The following is a 26,276-nucleotide window of genomic DNA, read 5'->3' as shown; positions in this document are numbered from 1 at the left end:
CAGTCTCTCAGTGACATCATGATTTTTCCTTAAACCAATCAGAAAAAGAGACAGACTCTTATCACTTGGTTGCCCATCTGTCCTAACCCTAGCTTCAAGGCAGCTGGTTCAATCCAGTTTTTATAACCCTCATAAAATCAACTGTAATTTCATAAGAAAACCTGAAAAACTTCTAGTTTATAAAGATGTTTAACATAAAAACAATGATCCACCCTAAATGGCAAATGCCTTTCATGTTAGAACTGGACCTCAAAGGAGAGGCCAACACCTATTTAAAAATGTCTGGAGGTCAGCCCTGTCTTAGCAAGGACAAAGTGACCAGAAAGATCTTTATCAAATTATTGTCTAAGTAAGAATATAACCCATTCTGTGAGTTGTATTCTAAAGACCAAACATTCATTTATATCTAAATAAAATGTTCCAAAAAATATATAATATATATATATATATATATATATATATATATATATAATATATATATATCCATAGGAATTGACATGCCTAAACAATGCAAGTTTTCGGAATATTATTTATCTCTCCACATGTAAATATGGCGAGTGACCTCCCCAAACATCATACTGTTTCCACCTAAAGTAACTCTTCATATTCGGTGTGGATATTATAAAGAACACTAAATCACAATCTGCCTTCATGGTGAGTAATCTGAATGACCAATAAGTACTCCTGGTGCTGCAGAAGCAAGATTCATTATCTGTGTGCCCACTGTGATCTAAAGATGTTTTAAATGCTATTAAAAAAAAATTAAAACAACACTTTCACACTAAAATAATTATTTTCTCAACACCTCTTCCACAGTTTCTGCACTACAATAAAAAAAAGTTTTGGCGAACAATGTAAAAAACTAATATTCGTTCTGAACACCAAAAATACTGCAAATGATGACTTGTGAAACAGTGATGCCTTTACTGTTACATCAGAATGACTAAGCCTCTGATGTAATTAAAAGTTTTTTACTACTAGGTATTGAACAAATAAAAACAAAAAAACTGTATGAGCTACAATCCACTGCAGACAAAGCACATATTAAAACCTTTTATACCCAGTTTTTAACTCCAGTAATTCATGTACAATTAAATAAATCCACTTTTTTTGTGGTCCTTAAAAAAACAAAAAAAATTCAAAATCATTATAAATTTCACACAATGATGAACATAACACACTGAAATGATCCTAACTACTTTATCTAAGGTGTATTCAGTAAAAACTCTGCCAGTCAAAAGGCCATTCAACCCATGAACACACACCAAGGGGATCATTTGGGAAATTCCACAGAGAAAACAGCCTGGGAAAAGTGGGGGTATTTTCTGTGCCTATCAGTAATGTTCACAATCTTTTCAAAACAACAAGTTACAATGGGCTACGTTCTCAAAGCTATTCTTGCCAAATCTTTTTTTCTCACAATTTAGTTCTGAAAACAAACAATACCAATCACAACTCTAAAACTAATAAGAAACAACTTTAGCCTCTAGCGTAAATGTTGTTTCTCTCTGGTTTGGCATTAGTTGCATTTTCTTTATTGCAAAAATTGAGCTGATGACACACTGGAGTAAACAGCTTTAAAAGAATGCTCTTCAAATTCCAGGATTTCTATTGTTATACCAACAACAAATATATTTTAGAAACTCAGAGACAGAAGTCTATTTAAAAGAGCACCCCAGTAAAAAAGTAATGCATGCTTACCCAGAAGAGAAGGCAAGACTGATTTCAAGATAAACAATTAAACTTATTTGCCTAGGATGCAAAACATTACTATTTTTAACAGATGGCCAACATGGTTAATGCATTTTGCCATCTATAGTTACTTTATGCACAAAGACACATTGCTTTAAAATGTTTCAATCCAGGGATTGTGACATTAAAGAACATTTTGCCAGGGATGAATGAATCAATGGCACTGAACAGAAGTTGGAACTGTCTCCCAGAAAGCATTGCAGTGACCCATGAAGCTCTAAATGATGTATCTGACGTCTGATGGCTATTCATGTTACTGGGGGTCAGCATAATCATGATCTAGTTATTGGTATTTACACAGATTCAATCTGAAGTTTTGAGAGATTGTTAAATGACTTTTTGTTCTCTTTTTTTTTTTTTTTGATATTTTTTATATGAGTTACCGTAATAATTATTTTCCTTTAAAGTAATCTAGAAAAATAGAAGTACTAAACAGTATTTGTGGAAATAACAAAAGATTGCTGGTAAACCAAATAAATTGTTTTCACAATCAACCATCTGTTCTATATTTAAATATTGAAACAAGTTCATTTCCATGAACGCCAACTGACCTTCAATAATCTCAATGTGTTTTCAACTTCTCACACCCCTTACATGACGTCAACTCCTTTTTTTTAGTGATCGCCTGAATCAGAATACATTCAAATCAAAACACAATCCACCATGCAAGAGCAACCAATAAACATTCCCCAAGAAGCAAGACTCCTGATCTAACCTAAAGCTGTTCAAGTGCTTCTCAAAATCATTTCAAACTACATTCCACTTACTACAAAAATGAGTTCTGTCAGACTTTTGTGCCTATACTGAAATAAACATTTAATAGCCATGGCGTATCTACACAGGATCCACTAAAACAAATTCACAGTTTAAATACCCATTTGTCCATGATGCGACACACACACACACACACACGTATATATATATATATATATATATATATATATACACACCTAAAAGTGGCAGGTTTCTTTTTGGCACAATCGTCAAACTATGCATCTTTCGTGTTAAAAAATAAATAAACAAATAAAAGCAATTTCAACAGCTTTTAGTTCCTTTTAATATTGTTTAAATCTGTCTTTAATGTGTGCCTTTGGTAGCAATAATTTTCCAGTCTATGCTTCTGTTCAAATTTTTTCTTCAAACACGATTAAAGAAGTAAACAAAGACGCTGCATCACACGAAGATTTTCAAAAGAAATTGCAGACCGCCAGGATTTGGATTGAAGTAATCCACTTGGATTACCGGGGCGCTGTCTTAAATTGGCAATGCTGAGACCACAAAAAAAAATAGGTCACGTTCACAAACGGAATCTTAGGTTCCAGAAATACAGCTCAAACGATTGTAATGCTTCATTCTATAACATCTTTACACAACTGCTCACCCCTTTTCATGCCAAAAGAAATTACCTTAAAGACTTGAATGAATACGGGTGCTCAGAAAAAAAATAATTCCATGTAAATCCCATATATTACAACAAAATGTAATTTAATAAAAAGGCTCAACCCCTGATCAATCCATGTGTCTGATAAGCAGTTATTGAAGCACAAATCTGATGTTATAATCCTAAACAAAACACTATACCAAATCTTTCTCATATTTCACTGCTTACAATAATTATATCCATCCCAGAAAGTTCAGCTAGTCATATTATCAATGCTGGTAATCACAAAGACAGCGCCTGTGTAAGATCTACCCAAATTATCAGTAAGGTTAGTGCCAATAAAAAGCAGCTTATCAATTAATTAAGGTCCTTATAAGAAATGAGAAGAGACTAGTACAACTCCTTTTAAAGCCTCAATACAATTGTTCAGATTATTCAAAAGTTATTCTGCAGAGGCTGGCCGTTTATATTTATAAACCCTTTCTTCAAAAAATCCTCCCTGCTACTGTGTGTTCCTGGTGACTTTCTGATTGCTAGAAGCAAGTCTTTTGTGATGGAAAATTGTACTGATGGTGTGACTTTCAGTCTGGGGGAGGGTCAGCTTCTGGGGACTTTGTCGCCACAGAAACTGCTGCCGCTTCCTGATGCGTGGCACGGCTTGTCCGCCCAGACGAGGGATGAAAAATGGCTTTTCCTGACCGAAGAGGCTTTGAGGGGCTACTTGGCAAAGAATTACCTACTTACCCATCAGACTGGAGTTCATGAAAGGAGTTGGAGACAATCCTTCGTGGGACACTAATCGACTGTCATTCAAGTGATCACCGTAATGAGGGCTGTCTGCAAAACTCTGGGGGGGAGAGAAAGGGTATTAAACAGATTATTAGGCAGTGCCGCTAATTGAGTGCAGTGACACTGTAATTGGTCAACTGTCACTATACTGTTAGCTTTCTTTTTTGCATTCAAAATCACCTTTAAAAAAAGAAAAAAAATGTATCCTGTTCCTACCTGGTTGGTTTTCAACTGGAAAACACAGTGGTCTACTTGAAGAGCAGCAACAACCAATATTGTTGTGGAATAAATTACAAGCATTTCTCCTACTGCCCTCGCTGACAACTAAATTAGGTTGCTCTTACATTTTGACATCTTACCCTTTCAGTGATATTAGAATACTGACGATTAAGTCACAACACTTGTTTGTTTGTTTTTATCAAATTAATAAATTTGTAAACAGACCTGTCAGTCAGGAGATACAGTTCCCAGTCGCCCCTGGCTATCAAATAATGAATACAGATCTACATGCTTGTGTGCTTCCAGTATAACTTGTTTGTGGACTCTATGGAAAGACATAACGAATGCGATGTATTGCTGAGAGCTGAGGGGTTAGAACTAGAAGCCACGCCCTGCAAGGCAATAGTGTTCTTCTCCTTATGCCACAGCCCTATCCAACTGTTAAACCAGGTATAAGCAGAACCCCTCTGTAAATTAGATACGATAGCTCAGATTGATTAAATAGGTTTGGAAATAATCCATCCAACTGACAAGTTGTCCATTAGAACTGTTTAGATGTACTTCACTGTGCTTTTTATTTTTAAAACCACTGTTATAAGTATAGAAAACATGCTTCAGGGTTTCTGGGTTATGCAAAAAAAAAATAAGACTCATTTCAGCCAGACTCATCGTACCCCTTAACTGGACATGTGCTGTAATTTACTAAACAAGTGTTTATTGGAAAGCTCAAGCTGTCTAAGAATATTAACATACTGAAAAGCAATTAATTAACATACCTGAGTTTAAGTGACTTATGTGTGCATTTCCGATTTCAGAAGTCATTCTGACCTTCCGATATTTGGCAGGCTTTGCCTGGCTGGTGGACCAGTTCCATTGAAGGAGTCACTAGTCTTATAATAGTCAAAGTATCAGAATTCAAACAGTGAGATTGTTAAGCAGAGCGTATTTTTATAGGCCGTGCTCACGCATATTACACCCAGGAGCCTGCCAATTTAAATCTCTCTTCTTCCACTGTGGTTTATAAGTGTCCTTTTCTAGAAAGGCTCTCAGCTGTGTGGCTTTGGTCTAAATATTGGTCACAGTTTTTTTTTTTTTTTTTTTTAAACTTCTGCAAAAAAAGATGCTCGGCAGTAATGCTAATCCTGCCCACTCCGAAAATCTCTCCATACTTCAAAAAATATATACATGCGGTGCAGTGCTGCACAAATCAGTTTCCTAAAACTACATTAACTTTGACAAGAGAAGCAGTACAACTGGCTCTGGTCATGGGGTCTAATGTTATACAGACTTTCAAAACTCATATTGTACTAACTCAACATACGCCAAATCGTATTATATATACAATTTCATTGTAGGTGATCGAATAATTTTTATGCTGGCAGAATGTTGACTGTGTTCAGCAGCCTGCTAAGAATTCCCACTGTGCCTGCTTGGCCAACGATCTAGTCAATTGCAAGATGAACTAATAATAATAACCACCACCACCCAAATGAGTGCAAACACATAACAACTGTAATATGTAGAGTTCAAGCAGCACTTCATACACTGCCAGAAAGAAGTAGTTGAACAACCTCAATCCTATTTTTTTTAGTTATGGTTTTTACATTTTGATTAAGAAGATGCCTCAGGGAAATCCAAGTATTTATAATGAACCAACATTTTAGATTAATTTAACATTACAGCTACATCATTTGTCCTGCTTCTGCCAGGAAGCTGGAAAAGGCTGAAGCAGGGGCTGAAAGACAAGCAATGGAAAGCCGTGGAATTGTGGTCAGGTTTACAGCAACAGTTTACCAAGCGGAATCCTTTAGGACAATTAGATCATTAATCACAGAACACTCATCATTTCCCAGACTGCAGGCCAACATTCAAGAAGGCAATAAAAGGGGCTGAAACAGGCCCCCGCTATCTTGGCTGCATGCTGTCAGTTCAACCAAAGGGCTAGTAACTGCTGGCTAAATAACTGTCAAACAACCACTACTGCTTAAGGATGCAAGGCACAGCTCTTTTCGCTACACTGCTTTAAAGTAATCTTTTGAGTCTCACGTCCCAGGTGAATCTTTGCCTCAGTTTAACTACTTCAGAATCAATGATACGCCTGTGACAGACATGAGAGAAGCAATCTCACAATGACATTTACAGCTTGGTTGTGACCACAGGGGTGTCCTCCGGTAACCGTGGCCATGGCCCCGTCTGTCAGATGGGCAGCTCGGAGCAGCAGCTGCCCAGGAAATAGAATGGCTTGCAGCCAAGGTCAACATCATAAGGTCCCATTCCGTATTAAAATGGAATAAAAAACACACACACACACACACACACACACACACACACACACACCTCTATAAATGGCAGAGCTAAGAAAGACTGCAGCGATTTCAGGGGAAATGTTATTGTCCGTCTCTCTGTATATAAATATAAATTATTGGAAAGTCTCCTGTTCTCTTGTTCCCACAAACTATTAACCAGGAAACATTGAAAGGAAAAGCACGCAGAAAAAGCAGCTGTGTTATGTGAGCAGGTTGTAAAGAGAAAGCAGGCATAGAGAAAATCAGCATTCCTGAGTTTGATTTTCCAAAACTAACAAACAGAACATGAATGAATATTTTAATAAGTGTGGCAGTGTGGTCTCTCTGCCCCCACTGTGTTTAATGTTGATGATGGAACTGTGTAATCTTATAACACTTCTAGGCATCATCTCAGCCACCCTCTAGAATGAGAATATTGTTGACCATCGTTTGGTATCTCCAAATGCCAAATTTCATTGTTCAGCAGTAAATAGTTTTTTTTTCCCACTACATAGGCACAAAGAGGGAAAGTGATTTACTTGTATTTTAGCTACTCTGTCCTTGCAATAACACTACATGTCATTGTAAAAATACAATTTTGAACGTTTCAAAACTTTACTGCTGAATTTTCAGGACCAAGATTTAACTAACAAAACACCTTTCCATTTAAATGTTATCATTTCAAACATTTCACAGGTCCAAATAAGCATACCTAAGCATTTTAATTTAGGCAAATACTTGTCAATGTGCTGTACAAAATGTGCATATGAATTTATGCTAAGCCCAAGCAAGACATTTTGTATTATCTGAACAACAACCTCTCCAAATATATATATATATATATATATATATATATATATATATATATATATATATATATATATATATATATATATACACACACACACACACACACACACACACACACACACACACACACACACAAATCCAAGACTCAGCTAAGTCCCAATCCATGCTTGTAAATTTTAGCTGTCAATGATTTTTAGAAACATTTTCAGTCAGCTAAAACTGAAAAGGGAGTGTAAGGGGGTAGCTGCAGGAGACTAGGTTTACTTCTGTATTAATTCACTGGCAAAGCACCAGTTTTGCCATATTCAAATGAACGGTTTCATCTGAAAAAGTCTGAGTTGCCACATGCAAATCAACTGCTTCTCCAGCTTTTTAAATTATATTTACATTAACTTTGCTGTGCATTAACATAAGCTTATTGACTAAAGAAAATTAACAATAATGGGTTTAAAAAAACAGGACCAAGAGTAAATCACTAGAAGACTGCAGCAACTATATTTTTGTAACACTGTAAGTAATTAATTACAACATAATTAACTGCATTATTCTGAAGTGTTGACATACTGCAGTAGCCTATGCTTAGTGGCTGGGCAGGAGTGACAATGTAGAGGCTTGTCAATAATATCTGCCCATTTAATATCAGCCTAAGTCTAGTATATTATAATTAAATTGGTATAGTACAGTATCAAAATGTTTTCATAGTGCAATTGAGAACTTCAGAGGCTCTTTAAATATAGGCTATTGATGCCCTGATGAAATTGAAATCTTGGTCCTGAAATGTGCCTTTCGTTAGCTGTGCTCAGCTTCGACCATGTGTTCAGACAGCTGTTCAGCCTGACAGTTACTGCTGTAGGCTGTATCTCAATAATTATTACCACTGAAAAAAGTAATTTACGGAACAAATGCCTATGTCACTTCACTACTTTACAATACGTTTAGACATAATTTGAAGAAGAAAAAAAAGTACTAGTACAATAGATTTTAGTTTTACTTTTTGATACATAAATGCTTATAAAAAAATTAGTTTTACTTTTTGATACATAAATGCTTATAAAAAATTACACACACACACACACACACACACACACCCCTTTCCTTGGCCAGACAGTTTGCATGTTGAGTTTGCATTTTTGGTCGTTCTATTATTATTATTATTATTATTATTATTATTATTATTATTATTATTATTATTAATAATAATAACAATAAAACTTGATAGTGTTGTTTCTACAGGGTTAATTTCTTACTTGACTATTTTAAAACAAATATTAAATGCAACATATGTTCTTTATAGTCAACTTTTATTTAACCTTGTACAAAAGTGGCCTGTATGGATTTCAAGGTATGCATAAAACAGGATTTCCTGATATGTTTGAAAGACTGCTTAATAATCTACCTTTGGTATAAGAAGCAATGCATTCGTTATTATTCAAATGACATGTTGTTAAAAAAAAAAAAAAGGCTGGAACAACTACCAATACTTCTAAATGTCATGAAATGTTAGATTTATTTTTGCTTTGTTTCATAACAGCATATTTGCAATATAAAGCAGAACTGGTCGTAATCAGCAGTATTATTTATGCAAAATTCTCTTCATTTTTGTTTTTACACTGCAGTGTTTCCAGAACAGTAAATCCACTTCCTGTTCTGTTACTCTTACAGCACTGCAGACCTGCAAACTGGTCTAGTAAATGGAACTCCACTAAACACAGCGGAGCAGTTTGCCAGGTTTGATATTGGACCAAAAGGACTTTATTTCTATACAAGACACTGAAACTATTAAATAAGGTAAAGTAGAGTGTTCTTTTTAAAAGAAAGGGTTAAACAAGGCATTTTTTTCTCAATTCTCTCTGTTGAATTCAAAAGCAAAGGGCAAGTGTGAACTCTAAACCAACAGGCAAACACACACGACAAGAACAGAAGTAATAACCGTCACACAAAGGCCAAAGGTAACAAGGCACCTGGGGAAACTGTTTTACAGTTGGACACCCTTGCATTCATGTAAGAGTGAAGTAGCAATAGGTCAACCAACAAATAAAAAACCCAAACAAGGCTCTCCAACAGGCACTTCTCTATCCCCGTGCCGGCCTCTCAATCGTAAACCTGTTCATGTTGATAAAGAGCTTGGCATCTCACCGCTCACGCCTTTCCCAAACAGCCATGTGTGGTTTACAGCCACACTTTGCCTCTATGCCAGCCTTTGAGTCATCGCATACGCAGCCTTTATGCAATGTCAGCATGAAGCGTTGACAAGACTTAATTTCCCCATTGGTATGAGTGTGCCAGTGTGTCTCTGTTTTTATGACTCCTTTCATAACAACTACCTAACTAATTATTTAGTTACCTGTCTTTACTTACAAAACTTACACTTATGACTCTGTCAACTGAATATACATGGACAAGTACAAAAATTACAAATGCAACCACAAATAAAGAAGTGTGTTAAATCAAAAAACAAGAGGCAAATGCGAGTGTTTTCTAAACACAATACCAGAGCTTGAAGGACATGTTTTTTTTTGTGTCCGATTCTGCTGATTTTTTTAATGTGACACCTAATGCAGATTTTGTACCGAAGGAACTGCAGCAAATCTGCATGAAATTTCTGAGACCCGTTTGTACCATGCTGGCTGGAACATCAGCCTGTTTACTCATTTCCCCATCCCAGTAATGTCAAAGATGATGATTTATATGTACCTGCAGCACACATATCATGCATCTCAATCTTGTAATGCAAATCTGCCTGTCTATGGAACTATAGCCTGTAGATGTTCATTCGGGAAGGGCAATGGAAAATAAACAAGGTAACGCAGGCTGTACAGATCTGACATTTAACTGATTTCTAATGAAAAGTGACAAGAGATTGACATTAAATGAGATTTATATAAGACACCAGGAAAATGAACCCAAAACCCAACTGTTTAACGATCATGTACAGACAAACATAATAAAAATGAAATAATTTTGCACAGTACATAGTGATGCAGCAAAATGTGTTGTTTTTTTAAACAACATTTTAAGTGCTGTTATGCTGCTGTATATTTTCCATATCCAGAAAATTTCACTTGACTTACAAAGGACAATATCAATGCTAGATTGTTTTTGCACATGTAGTATGCGATTGTCAATAGTCATGCAAATGTGGACATTTTTTTTTTTTTTAAATGGTCACTACATCTAGCCTAAAATAAACATTATGCTAAATGAGTTGGTTTTGAAATGACTGTCGGTTCCTCTTTCTTTGTTTAGTATCAGAGTGGAACGATAACAATTCCTATTAATATTGAAGTAACTGCAGAGAGAACCCACACAAGAAATGTCTAGAGACTTGATATATTGAAGACCAGAGAGCAAGACGCAGGCGAATTGGTGAATTTAAAAAAAAAACAACATTTAAGTGTAGAGTTAAAAAAATAAATAAATAAATAAAATAAAAAATAATACTATTTTTATAATGTAATCTAATTCAGTAAATACTTTTTTTTTCATTAAAATGCAAGATAATATTTATTTATAAAAAAAATGCTTAACAATGACTATCTAATTTGTCTGATTATTTAAAATTGTATCTATAAGAAGCTTGCTTAGATTTTACCTGAGCAGCACAAAAAATGGTATTGACTTAAAAATGTAAATTGGCACTGTTTACTCTGAAATAACTTTAATATCTACTGAGCTACTACATTAGTGATTATATCTAGTATATAAAATGTGCCAATGTGTGTATAAGATACAGCATTCAATTAAAGCAGATTCACACAGGTCTGTTGGAGACAAAACATTTATCAAAGTAGTGTTTTTCATTTAAAAAAATAAAAATAAAAATAATAAATAATGAGAGGGGCCCAAACCTATTTGTAAGATTGACACTCAATTTTTGTTCAAGACTATTGTTATGAAGTTTGTACAAGCTTGTTCTGTGCTTATAATAAAAATAAAAATAAATAATCTATAAAAACAAACCCAGTCTTCTTACCCTGGAGGACTGATAAGAGGGACTTGGCTGTCCTCCTGCTTCCCATGAGGCTGTACTTGTTCTCTCCTCCATACCTATCATTAAAAAAGACATAAAGCTCAGTTATTCTAACATTTAGCAGCTGTAAATCATTTCACATAAACATACTGCAAGTACACCTATATTTCTATGCAGTTTTCTGTTGCTGTAAAATAAAAATAACCTTTTATTTACTCTTGCCCCTTGACAACACCAAACCGCAGACCACGAAATAGCTGTCAAAGCCCAAATGATCTTATGCTAAACTACCTAAAAATGTAACTATTACAAAATGTCTAAGTAACACTTCCCTTCACCAGGTCAATTCGAGAGCTTTTGATAATCATAACTCCCCCATAACAGCACATTATCAACAACAGCCTCTACTGAAGATGGTCCTCCAGAAATCAACCTGGAGTCGAGTCTGAAACTCATATTGGATTTAAACATCTACAGTTTTTAGAACCATACCCTCCATGCAAATAAAAGATGCAACAGAAAGCAGTTGTGTAATTCTTCAGAAAAATGCCAACCATCCCATAACTAACCACATTTTTAAAACAATTCACTCATTTATTTTGTGTTTATAAAAATAGCACACAAACATTTCCAAGCACTCAATATAATTAAATATGAAGAAAATGTGATGCTGATAATAAATGATAAAAAAAGTGATGTTGATAATAAAACAATAAATCTGAACTTCTTAATTTAATAGAACTTGTACTTTCAAATGTTGCATTTGTGCAGAAGAAAAAAGACTACTGGAGGGATTTAACATCTGCTATATGTTGAACAAATAAAATATCTGCAGCCAAATTACATTTAGGTTGGCTTTACTCAGTACAAAAATATGAGTTTTCACTCCAGTAATGTTATTTTATCCAATATTGTTTGCAGGTAATGAGGTTCCTTCGAGGTAATACTGTATAACAATCTGGAAACAGAAAACCACAGAAAATACGTTATGGATTCTGAGTTTTCATCAAACAAACATTTAACCAAATAACACAGATTTTATTGCATTTATTTCTCAAATAAAAAACAAAACCAGTTATTAAAAGAGGGTAATGTGTTAGTTTTACAGTTTAAAAAAAAAAAAAAACAGCAGCTTTCTATTGACACAAAATTTTTTTACATAAACTGAAGCTATTAAATTCACACCATGAACTGAAAGTTTAAACAGTAAGCCAAGTTCATTATTATTTTATTTTTGAGCAGGGTATCCGTCTAAAAGGTCTTTAATAGCCTTTTTAAATATTGCTGTTTTAAAACCAGCTGCATTTGCAGGCACTGAACTCCGTTTTATTCCATAAACAATTCAGTTCATTTCCTGTAAGGAGACCTGGGTCCCCAGGGCACCAGAGTCTGAGACCATTAATTCCTGTAATGACAACACAGTTGTCTCTTTCTTACACTAACTTCTGACAGATTTCCCTTCAATCTATATTTGCTTCTCCCTTGTGCTTTGAAATGTGCCAACCTCTAAAACACTGATTTTACTGAACTGCTTGTCAGCTATTTCCTAGTACCTGTCATTTACACAACACCTTATCCCTTACTGCCTGGTCTGGAAGGTTCAAAATAAACATTCTGCAACAGTGACTTTCAGTATATACTGTGTTTGTATATGTTTATACAAGATACGCTTCAAAAGTTTTTTTATCCCCAATCTTTTTAAATAAACATTTTCTCAATATGAGAGACTTTTTTTCCTGTTAAGAGTGGTTGTTTTGAAAACACCCAATATCCTTTCTACTTAACAGAGACTGGAAAGCTGAAACACCAATGTCCACTTGGCGTACACTACAGATATAATTTTTGAGTGTAATTTAATTTACTGGCAGAAAGGAAAGCCTTACTTGATGGTAAATCAATGTAATATTGTCTTCCAGTCCAGTGTCACCAAGCTATTTGATTCTACAGACTTCCAGTCAGATTTTAACAATATTTCTTGGACAGGGGTGTAGAAATACGGGTAAGGCATGTCCAGATCTACATTACATTTGTGGTTGTTTACAGGTGGTCATATTAGCCACTGGTTGTAATTGTGTCATTTAAGCCTTATCCACCAGGGGTCAAGAAGGAACAAAGTAATAAAGCTTCAGTTTCAGGTTAATTGATGCCATCATGCAAGTAAAAATAATAATAAATCTCACGAGAAATGCTATTTAATTGTTTGACCTGGGCATCGATTTGATAATCATCTACCCTGTCAGGGTAAGCCACTTAGATTTCTTAGAGCACTTCACAGCACCCATTGGGGCAATCCAGGGTAACCCCCTAAAAGCTGCAAAATGCTCTAAAAAATTTTTTTTAAAAATTCCAGCTGCAGCTTATCCTGGAGAGATACATTGTTTACATCAACTTCTGTGAGTGTATAACAAAATACATTTCCTGGCCACTTTATTAACGCAGCCCCTCCCCCTCATCTGATTTGCATATGCTAACCACTGGGTCCTTTGACACCTCTGGAATTGTCTGCGATTTGCACGAGGGAGACCTCAATCAGCACGTTGTCCAGATCTCAATCCAAGTGGTCATGTGTGGGCTGAACTTGTGAGATACCCTGTTGATATTAGGAAGTGCATGTAAATAAAGTGGCCAGTGACTGTATATTACTTACCCTTTTTTTTCTTGTTGTAAAATATATACCTGAAAAAAGAAACAGTTTGTCTGTTGCTCCCCCCCCCAAAAAAAAAAATAAATAAATAAAGGGAGTCTATTTAATTGATCAGATTGAAATATCGTCATCATTTAAAATCATTAAAAGAGGTGATTTTGTGGAAGTCTCTAACAGTGTGTGTAAATCTTTGGAAAGTATTTAAACTATGGAGGCAGACCCCTTGTCTGTCGCTTCTAACTGAACTCCTGACTGCTGTATAGCCAGATTATTTATAGTTTAAAAACTGCTAATTAAAATGATCCACGAGTGGGAACATTCATTTTTTTTTTTTTTTTTGTAAAAAATATAGCGCTGATTACATGGATCTTTATGCATGGTTAATTCATAGAAAGTAACATTTTTGCTTCACTATATGTGCATTATAGAGAGGGAGTTATTTTAGTTGATAACACTCTTCAGTTATAACGCTCATATTGTGTGTGTGTGTGTGTCCTGAGACCCGCATTACAGCGAGGGAACACTAATTATATATATATATATATATATATATATATATATATATATATATATATATATATGATATAATATTATATTATTGTTAAAAAGGAAATTACATCATGCCAAATGAGTCAATGTTCTTGCCTTAATAGCAGTAAATGACACAGACTACACAGTACTGCAAAGGGGATTTTGTCTATAAAATGAAATTGTTCTTGAAAAAAACATGCATGATGGAGATCAGATTCAAAGTAAAACATACAAAAAGACATAAAAAAAGCTGAATAAAACGCTACAGCACTGAACGCTGAATAAAAACAATCTTATTTTGCCGTTTTAGAGACCACTTTTCCTGTGGTTTCTTCTGTTATGAGTCAGCTGCTTTATTTAACCATCTACTAAATCATTCAAGACAAATGTCATAAGACACTGCACAGTCGAGGCCAAAAATGTACAAACTGTAGTTTAGTGGGTGTAGATTACCACTACCTGAACTATAACCCGCTTTCAACACAGATACTTAGGTTTTATTTATAACCAGGGTTTTTTTTTATTTATTTTTTTTACTGTCAAGTAGAATATATATATTCTATACCAATTCTGACCAATTCTCTCATATTACTGAATTACAAATGGTGCATTGAAATTTCGTTCTGTTCAATATTTTTTTTTAAAACACTGAAACTCAAAATCAATTATTGTAAGGTGACATTGGTTTTATGTTGGGAAATATTTTTAAGAAAAATAAAAAAACTGAAACATCTTGCTTGCATAAGTATTCAACCCCTGTGCTGTTGAAGCTCCCAGTTTGCACCGGTGAAAGAAATTGCCCTAACGAGGACACAATTACCTTACCATTGGCCTCCACCTGTGAACCATTAAAGTTGCTGTCACATTTTCTGGATAAAAACCCCACTGTTGAAGGAACATTGGTAAGGCTGTGAATCTGAAGGAAAATGAAGAAAAAAGAGCATTCCACAGAAGTTAGAGATAAAGTAATACAAATGCATAGATTAGGGAAAGGGTACAAAATAATATCCAAGTGTTTGGATATCCCAGCGAGCACAGTTGGATCAATAATCAGGAAGTGGAAGCTGCATCACACCACCCAGGCACTGCCAAGAAAAGGCCATCCCTCAAAACTCAGTGCTCAAACGAGACTTGTGAGAGAAGCCACAGAGAGGCCAACAATCACTTTGAAGAAGCTGCAGAGTTCGGTGGCTGGGAGTAGTGTAATGGTGCACCAGTCAACCATATCAAGAGCTTTGCATAACACTGGCCTGTATAGGAGGGTGGCAAGAAAGAAGCCGTTACTCAAAAAGTACCATCTGAAAGCACGTCTGGAGTTTGCCAGAAAGCATGAGAGTGAGCCAGCTGCGATGTGGGAAAAGGTTTTGTGGTCAGATGAGACCAAGATAGAGCTTTTTGGCCACAACTCAAAGAGCTATGTGTGGCGCAAACCTAACACTGCCCACGCCTCAAGACACACCATCCCTACAGTGAAGTATGGTGGTGGCAGCATCATGCTGTGGGGATGCTTCAGGGACTGGGTATCTTGTTACAATTGAAGGAAGAATGGATGGAGCAAAATACAGGAAAATACTGCAAGAGAATCTGCTTCAGTCCACTAAAAAACTGAAGCTTAGGAGGAAATTCACCTTTCAGTAGGACAATGATCCCAAGCACAAGGCCAAAGCAACACTGGAGTGGCTCAGGACAAAAAGGTGAATGTCCTACAGTGGCCCAGTCAAAGTCCTGATCTCAATCTCATTGAGAATCTGTGGCACTATTTGAAAATTGCAGTCCACAAGCGTCGTCCAACCAACCTGACCAACCTGGAGCAAATCTGCCAAGAAGAATGGGCCAAAATCACTCCAACACTGTATGCAAAGCTGGTACATACTTACCCAAAAGACTTGAAGCTGTTATTGTGGCGAAAGGTGCCTCTACTAAATATTAATGTGTGGGGGTTGAATACTTATGCAAGCAAGATATTTCAGTTTTTTATTTTTCTTAAAAATATTTCCCAACATAAAACCAATGTCACCTTACAATAATTGATTCTGAATTTGTGTTTAAAAATAAAATATCAAACACAACGAAATTTCAATGTACCATTTGTAATTCGGTAATATGAGAGAATTGGTCAGGGGTCTGAATACTTTTGCAAGGCACTGTATACATATATAAATAAATAAAATAAATAAAGTACCTTGGCGAAGTGAACTCACTTCAAACCATTGTCTGTTATAATTGTTGAGACTGTCTGAAGTGTGTGTATGAAGTGATGGCATGACAATATGTTTTTAACACCTCACCTGCAACCCCGATTGATTTTTATTTCATGAGCTAAAGTTTCTGAATATTTTTTTTATGGTTAGGAATAAATTAATGAAAACAGCACCTATTTATATGTTAAAAACACACACACAAAAAAAAAAAGGTTGCGATTTCTGTAAATCTGGTTCTTAGTTGCATTCACAGTTCTGGACCCGTGTATACAGAGATTGCTTTTGAATCTCACTTGCAGCCCTGCTTTATCATCCATCAGAAACATGTAGATTCGACTGCACTGGTGGGGCCGGGATGCAGTTTGATGATGTCATGTTAGATCTGTGTTCTTTGTTATTCAAGGCAACGTTGTGTTCAACTCCAGCTTTTGCCATCCTTCACCACTGCGTCCACATAAAATGCTGCCATGTGCCTTTGCTATAGCAAGATCCATTGCATGCAGATTTGCACTGATACCTGCACCTGTTCCCCCAGCTTGTACACTGTCTGGAGTCTTATTTAGTTTTGTAGCTCTAACCAATAAACAAAAGCATATGCTACAAAAAAAGCATTGTTTTTCTTTTCAAATTCAACTATTATATATCATTTTTAAGGGGGGGGGGGGGGTCAAAAATGCTGTACGATAATGGAAAAAACTAAAAGGAACACTTATTTATAACAGATATTCCATAACTTTAAAACACTTTAATATGAGGCTAGCGTATTCTTCAATGCCAGGCATACATCAGCTCCTCCTCCAAATCTCTTGGATACAGAGACCAAAGGAAACCTGCACGTTACTGCTCTGTGGTAAAGATACTGGGCTGCCTGTTCCTTTGTAAAGAACGTGTTCTTTCTGTGTCTTCAACATTAAAAAAAACAAAACAAGTTTGTTTACATGCAATGGCTGTCAAGTAAAGGACGTGGATTTTTTGGCATTGACCCTGTGCTCTGTTCTCATCTTTGTCCCATTGTTGTTTGAATGCCTGGCAGCATCTTGGAGATCTTTGTTTAACTGAGCATGTTTTCTTTATCCCTGGATTGTTTATATATGAACTGCATTTACTTTTTTTTTATTTAGACCATGATTTCCACAAATAATTATATATTGTTTGCCTTACTGGAAACACAGTAATACCTTGAATACAAAAACAATGCCAATTTGGATTTCTGCCATTCTTGATGGTTTAACAAAAATACTCCAATCCATTCTGGCGATCAGCAATTTCGGTAAATTGTAAGCTTGATTTCTGTCAGCAAAGTACAAATTTGTCGTTTTTTGTGGCCAGTCCAAACCCAGCCACAAAACACAGAAAAACAGTGGCAACTCAAACATGCTCTATTTTAAGAACACTACATTGAATAGTTAAATTTAGGGTACTACAAAACCAACAGTGATTTTAAAATCATTTTCACAGCACTGCAATTCAGGTATTCATTCATTTTTTTTTTCTGTGCCAGAATAAAATTTAATTAATGAAAAGTGTGCCAATTTAAAAAAAAAAAAAAGCATCAAGATTTTCTATTGTATGTGCTTCAACATTTAAGGTATCTGCCTTGCAGTTTGAGCTATGCCAGGTTTCCCTGTGATCTTTACCTGAAACGCCTTTGCTTGCAACTATTTGCAAAAGTAAAAACCTGCAATGGTTTGAACAACTATACACTGTATAATAACACTATGGTTCATTTATTTGTGACGACTTTTTTTGTATCCATGAATATTAATCCCACTTTACAGAAAGAAACCTTGTTCTTTAATTACATTCCCTCCCAGTGTTTCCTGCTACAAGGTCAAAAAAAGCCATTAATAATGGTGCCGCTGTCTGCATACATGTCAACAACATTGTTGATTTTAACAGCTGTCTAAACCATGCTGTCTTCAGTGGGAGTTGGAATCTTGCGCAGTTACATGCTTAAAAAATCTATACTGATTGGCCAAAGACAAAATGTATCTAGGACCTCAAAATTGCAGCCATGTTTACTTGTTTAACAAAACAGGGCTGAGAGTGGTCAAGAAAAATTCAGAACAGGAGAAAATAAGGTTTTTACGAAGACTAGTCTAATTTTAATACGTACTCCATGTGAAAGCCATGTTTACTGTGTGTATTGTGTGTGTGTGTGTGGGACAAGGCATTACAAATCACTAGCAAAACTGCGTACAAATGCTCTTGCGTATAGCTCTGCAGCCTTATGACAAGAATGAATGGTTTTAATTTACCTTATAAATAGTAATTCAGGTCTGAAAGTCCACACTAAAAATGCAGCATAAGAGCTTGATGGTCTGAACTCTGCTTTCAGTGATCTGAGGTTCACATTACAAAACCACTGCTTGAATCTGCACAGCTGGCACTGGGAAGCCTTTTGCAGGCAGCCTCATAAAATTGGATGAGTATGATGAGGGGATTTCAAAACTGCAGAAAAGTGTGGGGAAGCCCTCACTAGCACTGCTTGTGCCATCCCAGCTCTGTGGAAGAATGGCGAGAATGTCAGTCTCTAGTTCTGTCAACACAGCTTCATAAGCAGCACAATAATTAAGAACAAAATAAACATTTACAATTACTGTAAAAGCACAATTCTGTCCACATATATCATTTCCCTTAAGTTGTGGATAATAATATCTTAACAATAATAAATCTGCCAAATGACACAATGAAGTGTAAGCAAAATTGTCTCTAAACTTGATGGTTTTAAACAAATTGTTCTGTAATCCCTACGATACTTTAAGAGGTTTCCTATTTTTATTAAACTACTGCTAAATTTGCAGTGGCTATGCAATGAAAACATCTATACTGCTTATATAAGCAAGATGTTTACATAGACAATCATTTACAACATTTTTGCAGAAGCATGATGCTTATGGAAATACCTCCAACAATCTATCTGGCAGAGGTGATGGCATCGCAGGTAGCCATGAACAAATAGGTTATATCCACAACATCTCAAATTAAACAAATAAATGTAATCTTGAATGGAGGACAAATATTTCTTTTGGCAGTAGTTTCATTGTTCTACAGTGCAGATGCCTGTCTCTCCCTCTCCATCTAGGCAGAAACATAATGTAAACCTGTAAACTATAACAGGAAAAACTCACAGAGTGCTGGCAAAAACTTTGAAAACAAAATCACTATTATGCTGCTGTTGAGAAAACAGTCAGCCAGACATGATATCATAAGGCATGTTCTTAGCCAATTTCCTGGAATTTTTTATTTTGTCAATTTTGTAGGCAAACATAAAAAAATAAAACAAGTTTTAAAGGGTTCTGAGTGACACTTGTGAAATTACCCAAACTAGTATGATAATGATATGCAACCAAGTAACACACTGACTGCACAGCACTCAATAACTCAAGATAAACACCTACTAAGCATTACAGTTACTTTCCTAGTAGTTTTTGCAATCCATGAATGTATTTTCCAGTCATAGTTGAGGTCTTTGCTCTGAAACACCTACAATATACAGATTATGGGGTAGATGTACTAAGATAGGCCAGTCGCTGCGCAAACATACTGCAATTTGCATTTTCGTTACAACAATTTGCAAAGTATACATTTTGTCGTATGTACTAAGAGAAAATATGTTAATGAAGAGAGCCGCAAAATACTAATTTAAATGTTTGTTGCCTCTTCTTAGTGAGATCTCTAGCATACAATGTGAGTGTTGTGCAACATTGTTCAAATAAATAGCGGGACTTGAGTTGTGGTTTGCTGCAGCAGAGGGTGCCCGAAGGATAACGTCTATACAAGCAAGGGTGCAAGAATCAAAATAACATTGCTTTTGTTAAATGTTAATGTCATCTGTACTATGCATTTGGTTCCGTCTCTTACTTATTTTTTTTATTATTATTAATAATAATAAAAATAATAATAACAACAACAACAACAACGGACCTCCGACTCATTTGCAACTGGTTTGTGACAGATGCAACGCTAATACATCTACCCCTATATGTTTTTGAAATGGAGGACAGTACAAAATAAACGAATGACTACTATTTTTTCTACATTAACCCTTTGCAGTCCATTTATGCACTTGTCAGGCGCAATTTATTTTCACACGCGCTGTTTAAAATGTCGCAAAAGGACACAGTACTATATCTCCAGCCAAGCCCCGCCCCTTGTTCGCTGTATTTTTCACATACCTCTTTATAGACGTGCATACTGATAAATCCTCTCCTGATCACTTGTTTTATCACCAAATTCCTCAATTCGGTGATCCAAGTCATTATTTTATTACTATAACATAAAATAAAAGCTCTGTAAATGTCCGTGATATTCTCTGAACGCTGGATGCAGAAGCAGCTATTTCTGTTGTTTGTTATGTCCGTGTTATCTCTGTAATACATGGGGCTATGAGATATGCCCTTTTTTTCCTCCGGTTTCATTCGGCATCTATCTGTCTCACTCGGCCATTGAAAGGTTTTCTCTGCTTTTTCCGGAGAAAAAAACGACTAGAGACCTGTGCTTTATGTCTTTTTGATGATGTCGGTCCGACATCGGACTGGAAAGGGAAAATTATAATGTCGGACCTGGTCCGACATATGACCGCAAACGGTTAATCATTTTTTCTACCTTGTAATAAAAATACTAGTGGATAATTAATAAGACTGCAAGTAGGTTTTGAATCAGTTTGATAATACAGTGCATTATTTCTGTGGTAAATAATATATTATGATTCATCTGCAAAAAGTTTGACAGAATAATTAAGGACCTATCCTAGTGTGGAACAGGCTGACAAACACATTTAGGGGTTATTTTTTATTTTGCCACAAACATCTGTAAAAGCATTCATTTTCTGTCTCTATATGCTCATGGTGTTTTTAAGGGTTTCTTGTATGGATGTTGCTTGCTATTTTGGATTTTTTTTTTTTTTTTGTGAGACCTTGTGACTCTTATAACTTGTGAATTATTTACCTGCACAGTGTTCCCCCCCCCCAAAAAAAAATCGGTAATAACCAGAGCATTCTGTAATACCAAAACTGTAGACTATAAATATCTAATTTGCAATAAAATGTCATACATTTAAACATAAACCCTGCTGAGGGTTATTAATAAATCACACCTTATTTTAAATTGTTTACAAAAAGATTAAAACAACTTGAAATTACTGAAGTCCATATAACTATTCAATTAAAGTTCACAGCCGTATTAAAAAAGATGAGAAATCGATCAGATCCTTGAACTTATCTTAAGAACTTATTTTGCCAAGGAAGAGAGAAAAAAATCTGATTTAAAAAAAATTACATTAATACAGCAATGGACTGCACAAGATGTGGAGAAAAGCCCTAGTTAAAATCCCAAATATGAAAAAAAAATAAAGACAAACATCTGAAATGTCAGATATTAGAAGCTTCACGGGTGCAAAAATACCTTTTCAGCACCAGTTTAACTGTGTAAAACGTGACAGGTTGCAAAGAAAAGTAAATACAATGTTGCTCAAAGCTTTATAAAAAGTCTGGTGAAGTTATGCACGTTATGCCAGTGCTTTGGTATTCAGTGCAATTTCTCCACAACAGCTGCGTTGAGGAAAGAGACTTTGTGAGAACTACCAGGTTGTCTTCATAAAAACAAGAGACTGAGCCCCAGAACTTTGTCATCTCTGATGTGCTCTCAAGAAGAATGTAGGCTGCAGCCTTCAGGGACGAAACAGTTTCAGTTACCAAGGGATTAAGCAATCCTGGTAAAGTGTAGGCCTAGATAGCTTCACAAGGTGTGCTATATATATATAGGTGTGGAACACAAATTTGCATGTGTGATGCTACCGAGAGAAAAAGTTATTTTTAAAGTTATTCACTTTCTAAATCTAGTGTTACTTGCGTGTGAAATCTTAAAAGCCCAGCAGAGGAAAGGTCAGAAACTGATCCTGCGCTCAAATCAAAAACTCAGGCTGCAAGAAACATGAAGCCACGTGAAGTTCATTAATAGAAATAATGAGCCATTTCTTTATAAATCATTAATAATCAGCATAACCGTGTTTAAAAAGAAAAAAGAAAAAAAAATGGTGCTTGTATTACTGTCAATTACTCGGACTGAATATATTCAACGATTTATTTATTTTTTTAACAGTAACTTTAGGATACACTGACGCTGATAGAGGGTTCATAAGCAGCACCTGGCTGGCAGATGCTTCTGTACTCAAGACTGCGTAGGATTGCTGATGGAAGATAGTCCCTCAGAACAATTGTAAGCCAATCAGTTCCATACTGAATTCCCTATTGACAATGTTATTCAAAGGTTTCACTTTTTTTTTTTTTTTTTTTAATCCAGATTGGTATTTTACAGCAATACCAGAATAAGTGTGGTAAAGATTTCATTTACTGTAAAAACACTTGTCTATTTTCTAGGTATTTTTAGGGGGGTCCTAAAAAGGGGAAGGGACTTATACACCGGTGTGACCTATAGGCTTTTTCCTGAAATTGTTGTCTCAAAAAGGCGGGGGGACGACTTATACACTGTTTTTTTACGATACTTAATATCATCATTACTACTACTATGCCTAAAACTACTAGTCTACTCAGGGGTCTCTGGTTTGCTTAGTTTCATCTGTGCAATGATATCCAATGCAAAAAAGATAATAAATGACCATTTCAATGCTTGATTTCTAACCCCGCTAGCTGTTCAAATGCAGGTGTTCTAGCAGGAGGTTAAGAGATGTGAGCAATGCGAGCTTCACAGCAAACTCAATTGTGCAAAGCAACATCAGATTTACAAGGCACTGAATGCATTTTCTAACTGTATTGGATGTTTATTAATCTCTTGCTCCCTCGCAGAGCTGTAGGCATAAACAAGTATCCTGTGTGTTCCAACACCTGGGGAATGCTGATGTGACACAAACACGTACTGCCAGGTATCACATGTGATGTGATCTCTGTTACCTCATTTTCATTTTTGATTGTTTAAAAAAAATTAAAAAATTAAAATATAGGTGTTTCTGTGTTTAGAGGGGGAAATTATATATTCACTAGATTGAAAACGTGACAATTGATTTACAGCATCTAACTGGCAGATTAAATGCTGGGTAAACTGTTGGCCGCTTATTATTTTTATTTTTGTTCTCTCTCACCCCTGGGGACAGGTGATCCTCTTTCTTAAACAATACTGTATGCAGAGTTTAGCCAGCTCTGCAGATTTTTTTTTGAAAAAATGTACTAAATATTGCAATTTGAATTTCATGACTCTGCTACAGCACTGTGTATGCTTTAGAGTAGACAAGACTACGAAGCCTATGACAGTAACATCATCACTCCATTTAGCCTCATTTTAAAAGTTTGTTTCAAGGGCTTTCCAGCAAAATATAAAACAATAATCCACCGAGGGCAGAGGTCCCTTCTAATGAAAATCATATATTTTCATGCATGCTGGGAAAAATAAAAACTAAAATAACAATCTAATTATAATTGCACACAAATACATTATATAATTAGAATACAATATAAAATATGCATTGTGTTGCTGATATTAGGCTTTCGTTACTGCAGACTCTTCAGAGATAGAAACATATCCTTGGAAGAAAGAGGATTCAATATAATAGTCACTGCAGACCAACTTACAGCAAGGAGTAGATCAGTAATGCATCAGAGCAGGATTACTGCAAAGTGATCAGCTCTTCTAGCAAGAGTAACATCACTGGTTACAGGCAATCTATAACTAAAACTCTAACAGATGTACTGGAAACAAGTCAGGATTAGAGCTAACCTGATATATTTCATACTCACACAGGAGTAATGAGTAAACAAAAAGGACATTTTTTCTAAGACAGACACAACAATTCCATCTGTGGGGCAACTGTTTCGTGTCTAATGATATTCAGTTCCAAAACACCAGAAAATGATGCTTTTCAGACCTACAAGACAACCACATTTCTGAATGTAAAAATGCAAAATGTAGAATAGCTCACATGTGCATGCATATAAAAGTGCTGGTAAAAATAAAAACAACAAGGAAACGGTTTATCACCAATAACATTTTTATTTGCCAACTTTGCTTCAGTTTCTGCAATTCTAAACCACACAATTTAAATTTCCCGATTCAAAAGATGAGACATTTTTATTCACAATGACAGAACAAAAGTAAACAGACTCCTGACAGCTGCCACAGGATTCCAACAAAGGAAGTAGAGATTAATGTACTGGAGGCGTTCTTGTCCAAAGCTGCAACTGGTGCGTTTCATGCTTGATTTTATGTTGTTATTTTTTTGGTGTTGTGCACAGGCCTCCCTGTAACTGCTGAATGTTTGAGCTCAGACACTTCACTCCAAAACTCTTATTCCCTGCAATGACCACACTTCCTTCCAGCACTGAACATGTACCCGCTGACACATGTTCAAACATGGTTATTAAATGAAAAGGTGCATTTTTTGATCAGCAACTGCCTCCTCTTCTCTCCCAAAATGTCAACGATCTGTGGTTAAAAAATGCAATCAGTCTACGCACAGATAAAAAAAAAAAAAAACAGACCATAATACACTAGCATCAGTATAAATTACATGAAAATATAATACGCTCTTTAGTCTGTAACATTTACTATTAGATACCTGCCTTTCATTTATGCACTGTATTAATGAAACTGCTTCTTACAACCAGTTAATGTTGCTTATTAACAGCAGCACTTCACATATATAATCCCAGTGTATGTCTTTGCACCACAACACAAAAGGAACCTTCTTTCCCCTGCCATATGTATTTTTAACCTCAGTAACAGTACTCAATTTCTGACTGTATTGCACTCCTGTTAAAGTCACTGCTAGACAATACCAGGAGGGTAAAATGTGATAGAGCTAAATGTCCTTTTTTTTTTTTTTTTCTTCTTCTAACCCAATCATGGAGCTGTCACCAAATTGAATACAGTGCCACAGAACAATGCTCGCAGAGCGCTAACAGTCAAATGAACATCTTGATTGCTTATTTTAGCGGTTTCTTTCACAGTCTTCTAAGCCTGCGTAGTTGAAGTTTCAAAAAGGAAGGAGAGAAGCTATGCCTTGCAGTCGTAGATTGCCTTCAGGGAAAACCAACAGCCTATCATCATGGCACACGTTACCTCTGCCCTTAGCTCGCCCATCTGCTCAGATCTGAAGAGGGCCGCAGGGAAACGGTTAACATGCAGGGCAAAGCTAATAACAGCTACTTTCTTCATATTAGAAACTAATTATCACCCTTTCCTGTTTCAAACCAGATTTCTGTGATCACATGCAATTCACCTTCCTAAATGAAGCTTAGAATGTAACACCAAAACAGTCAAACCCCCCTCCCACATCCTCAAACTGTTGGCTCATTAAGCCAAGGAGAAAGTAAAAATGACCGCACCACAAAAAGCCATTTTAACACAGAAACATACAGTAAAGTAACTGGCTTAGCATAATGTTTGACAGCAAGATCTGATGGAATCATGCTAGTTACAATCTGTATTAACTAAGAATAAAACACACCTTGAAAGGATTTAAGCATTGAGGGTTTGCCTATTGTAAGCTATAAAGGTTTACGAAAGACCAAGCATATTGCAACGATTACACAAACAAATGTATAAACCCAAACAGCACATTTTTCCAATGGTTGCAAATCCCAGGGAAAAAGGTGCAGGTCACAGGTCACAAGTTCAATGACCCCTCCTCATTAATGTGTACAAAGGCAAAAACATGAATACAAATGATATTGACTTCTCC

General features: G+C 35.8%; 1 protein-coding gene across 9 annotated transcripts in view; it reads right to left on the bottom strand.

The window, feature by feature from the left end:
• The window catches only part of LOC121298944 (transcription factor 12-like), a 102,076-nt gene that overhangs the window by 63,814 nt on the left and 11,986 nt on the right, over positions 1–26,276 (bottom strand). For all 9 annotated transcript variants that reach the window (XM_041226289.1, XM_041226293.1, XM_041226288.1 and 6 more), the window contains 2 exons: positions 11,210–11,283; positions 3,878–3,980 (listed from right to left, as the gene is read on the bottom strand). In XM_041226289.1, the coding sequence (XP_041082223.1) occupies positions 3,878–3,980; positions 11,210–11,283 (177 nt within the window). The remainder of the gene's footprint in view (positions 1–3,877; positions 3,981–11,209; positions 11,284–26,276) is intronic.

Source organism: Polyodon spathula, chromosome 24, assembly GCF_017654505.1.
Source record: "Polyodon spathula isolate WHYD16114869_AA chromosome 24, ASM1765450v1, whole genome shotgun sequence".
Taxonomy (NCBI): domain Eukaryota; kingdom Metazoa; phylum Chordata; class Actinopteri; order Acipenseriformes; family Polyodontidae; genus Polyodon; species Polyodon spathula.
Note: the sequence above shows the minus strand (reverse complement) of the source record. Positions and strands in the feature narration are given on the sequence as shown.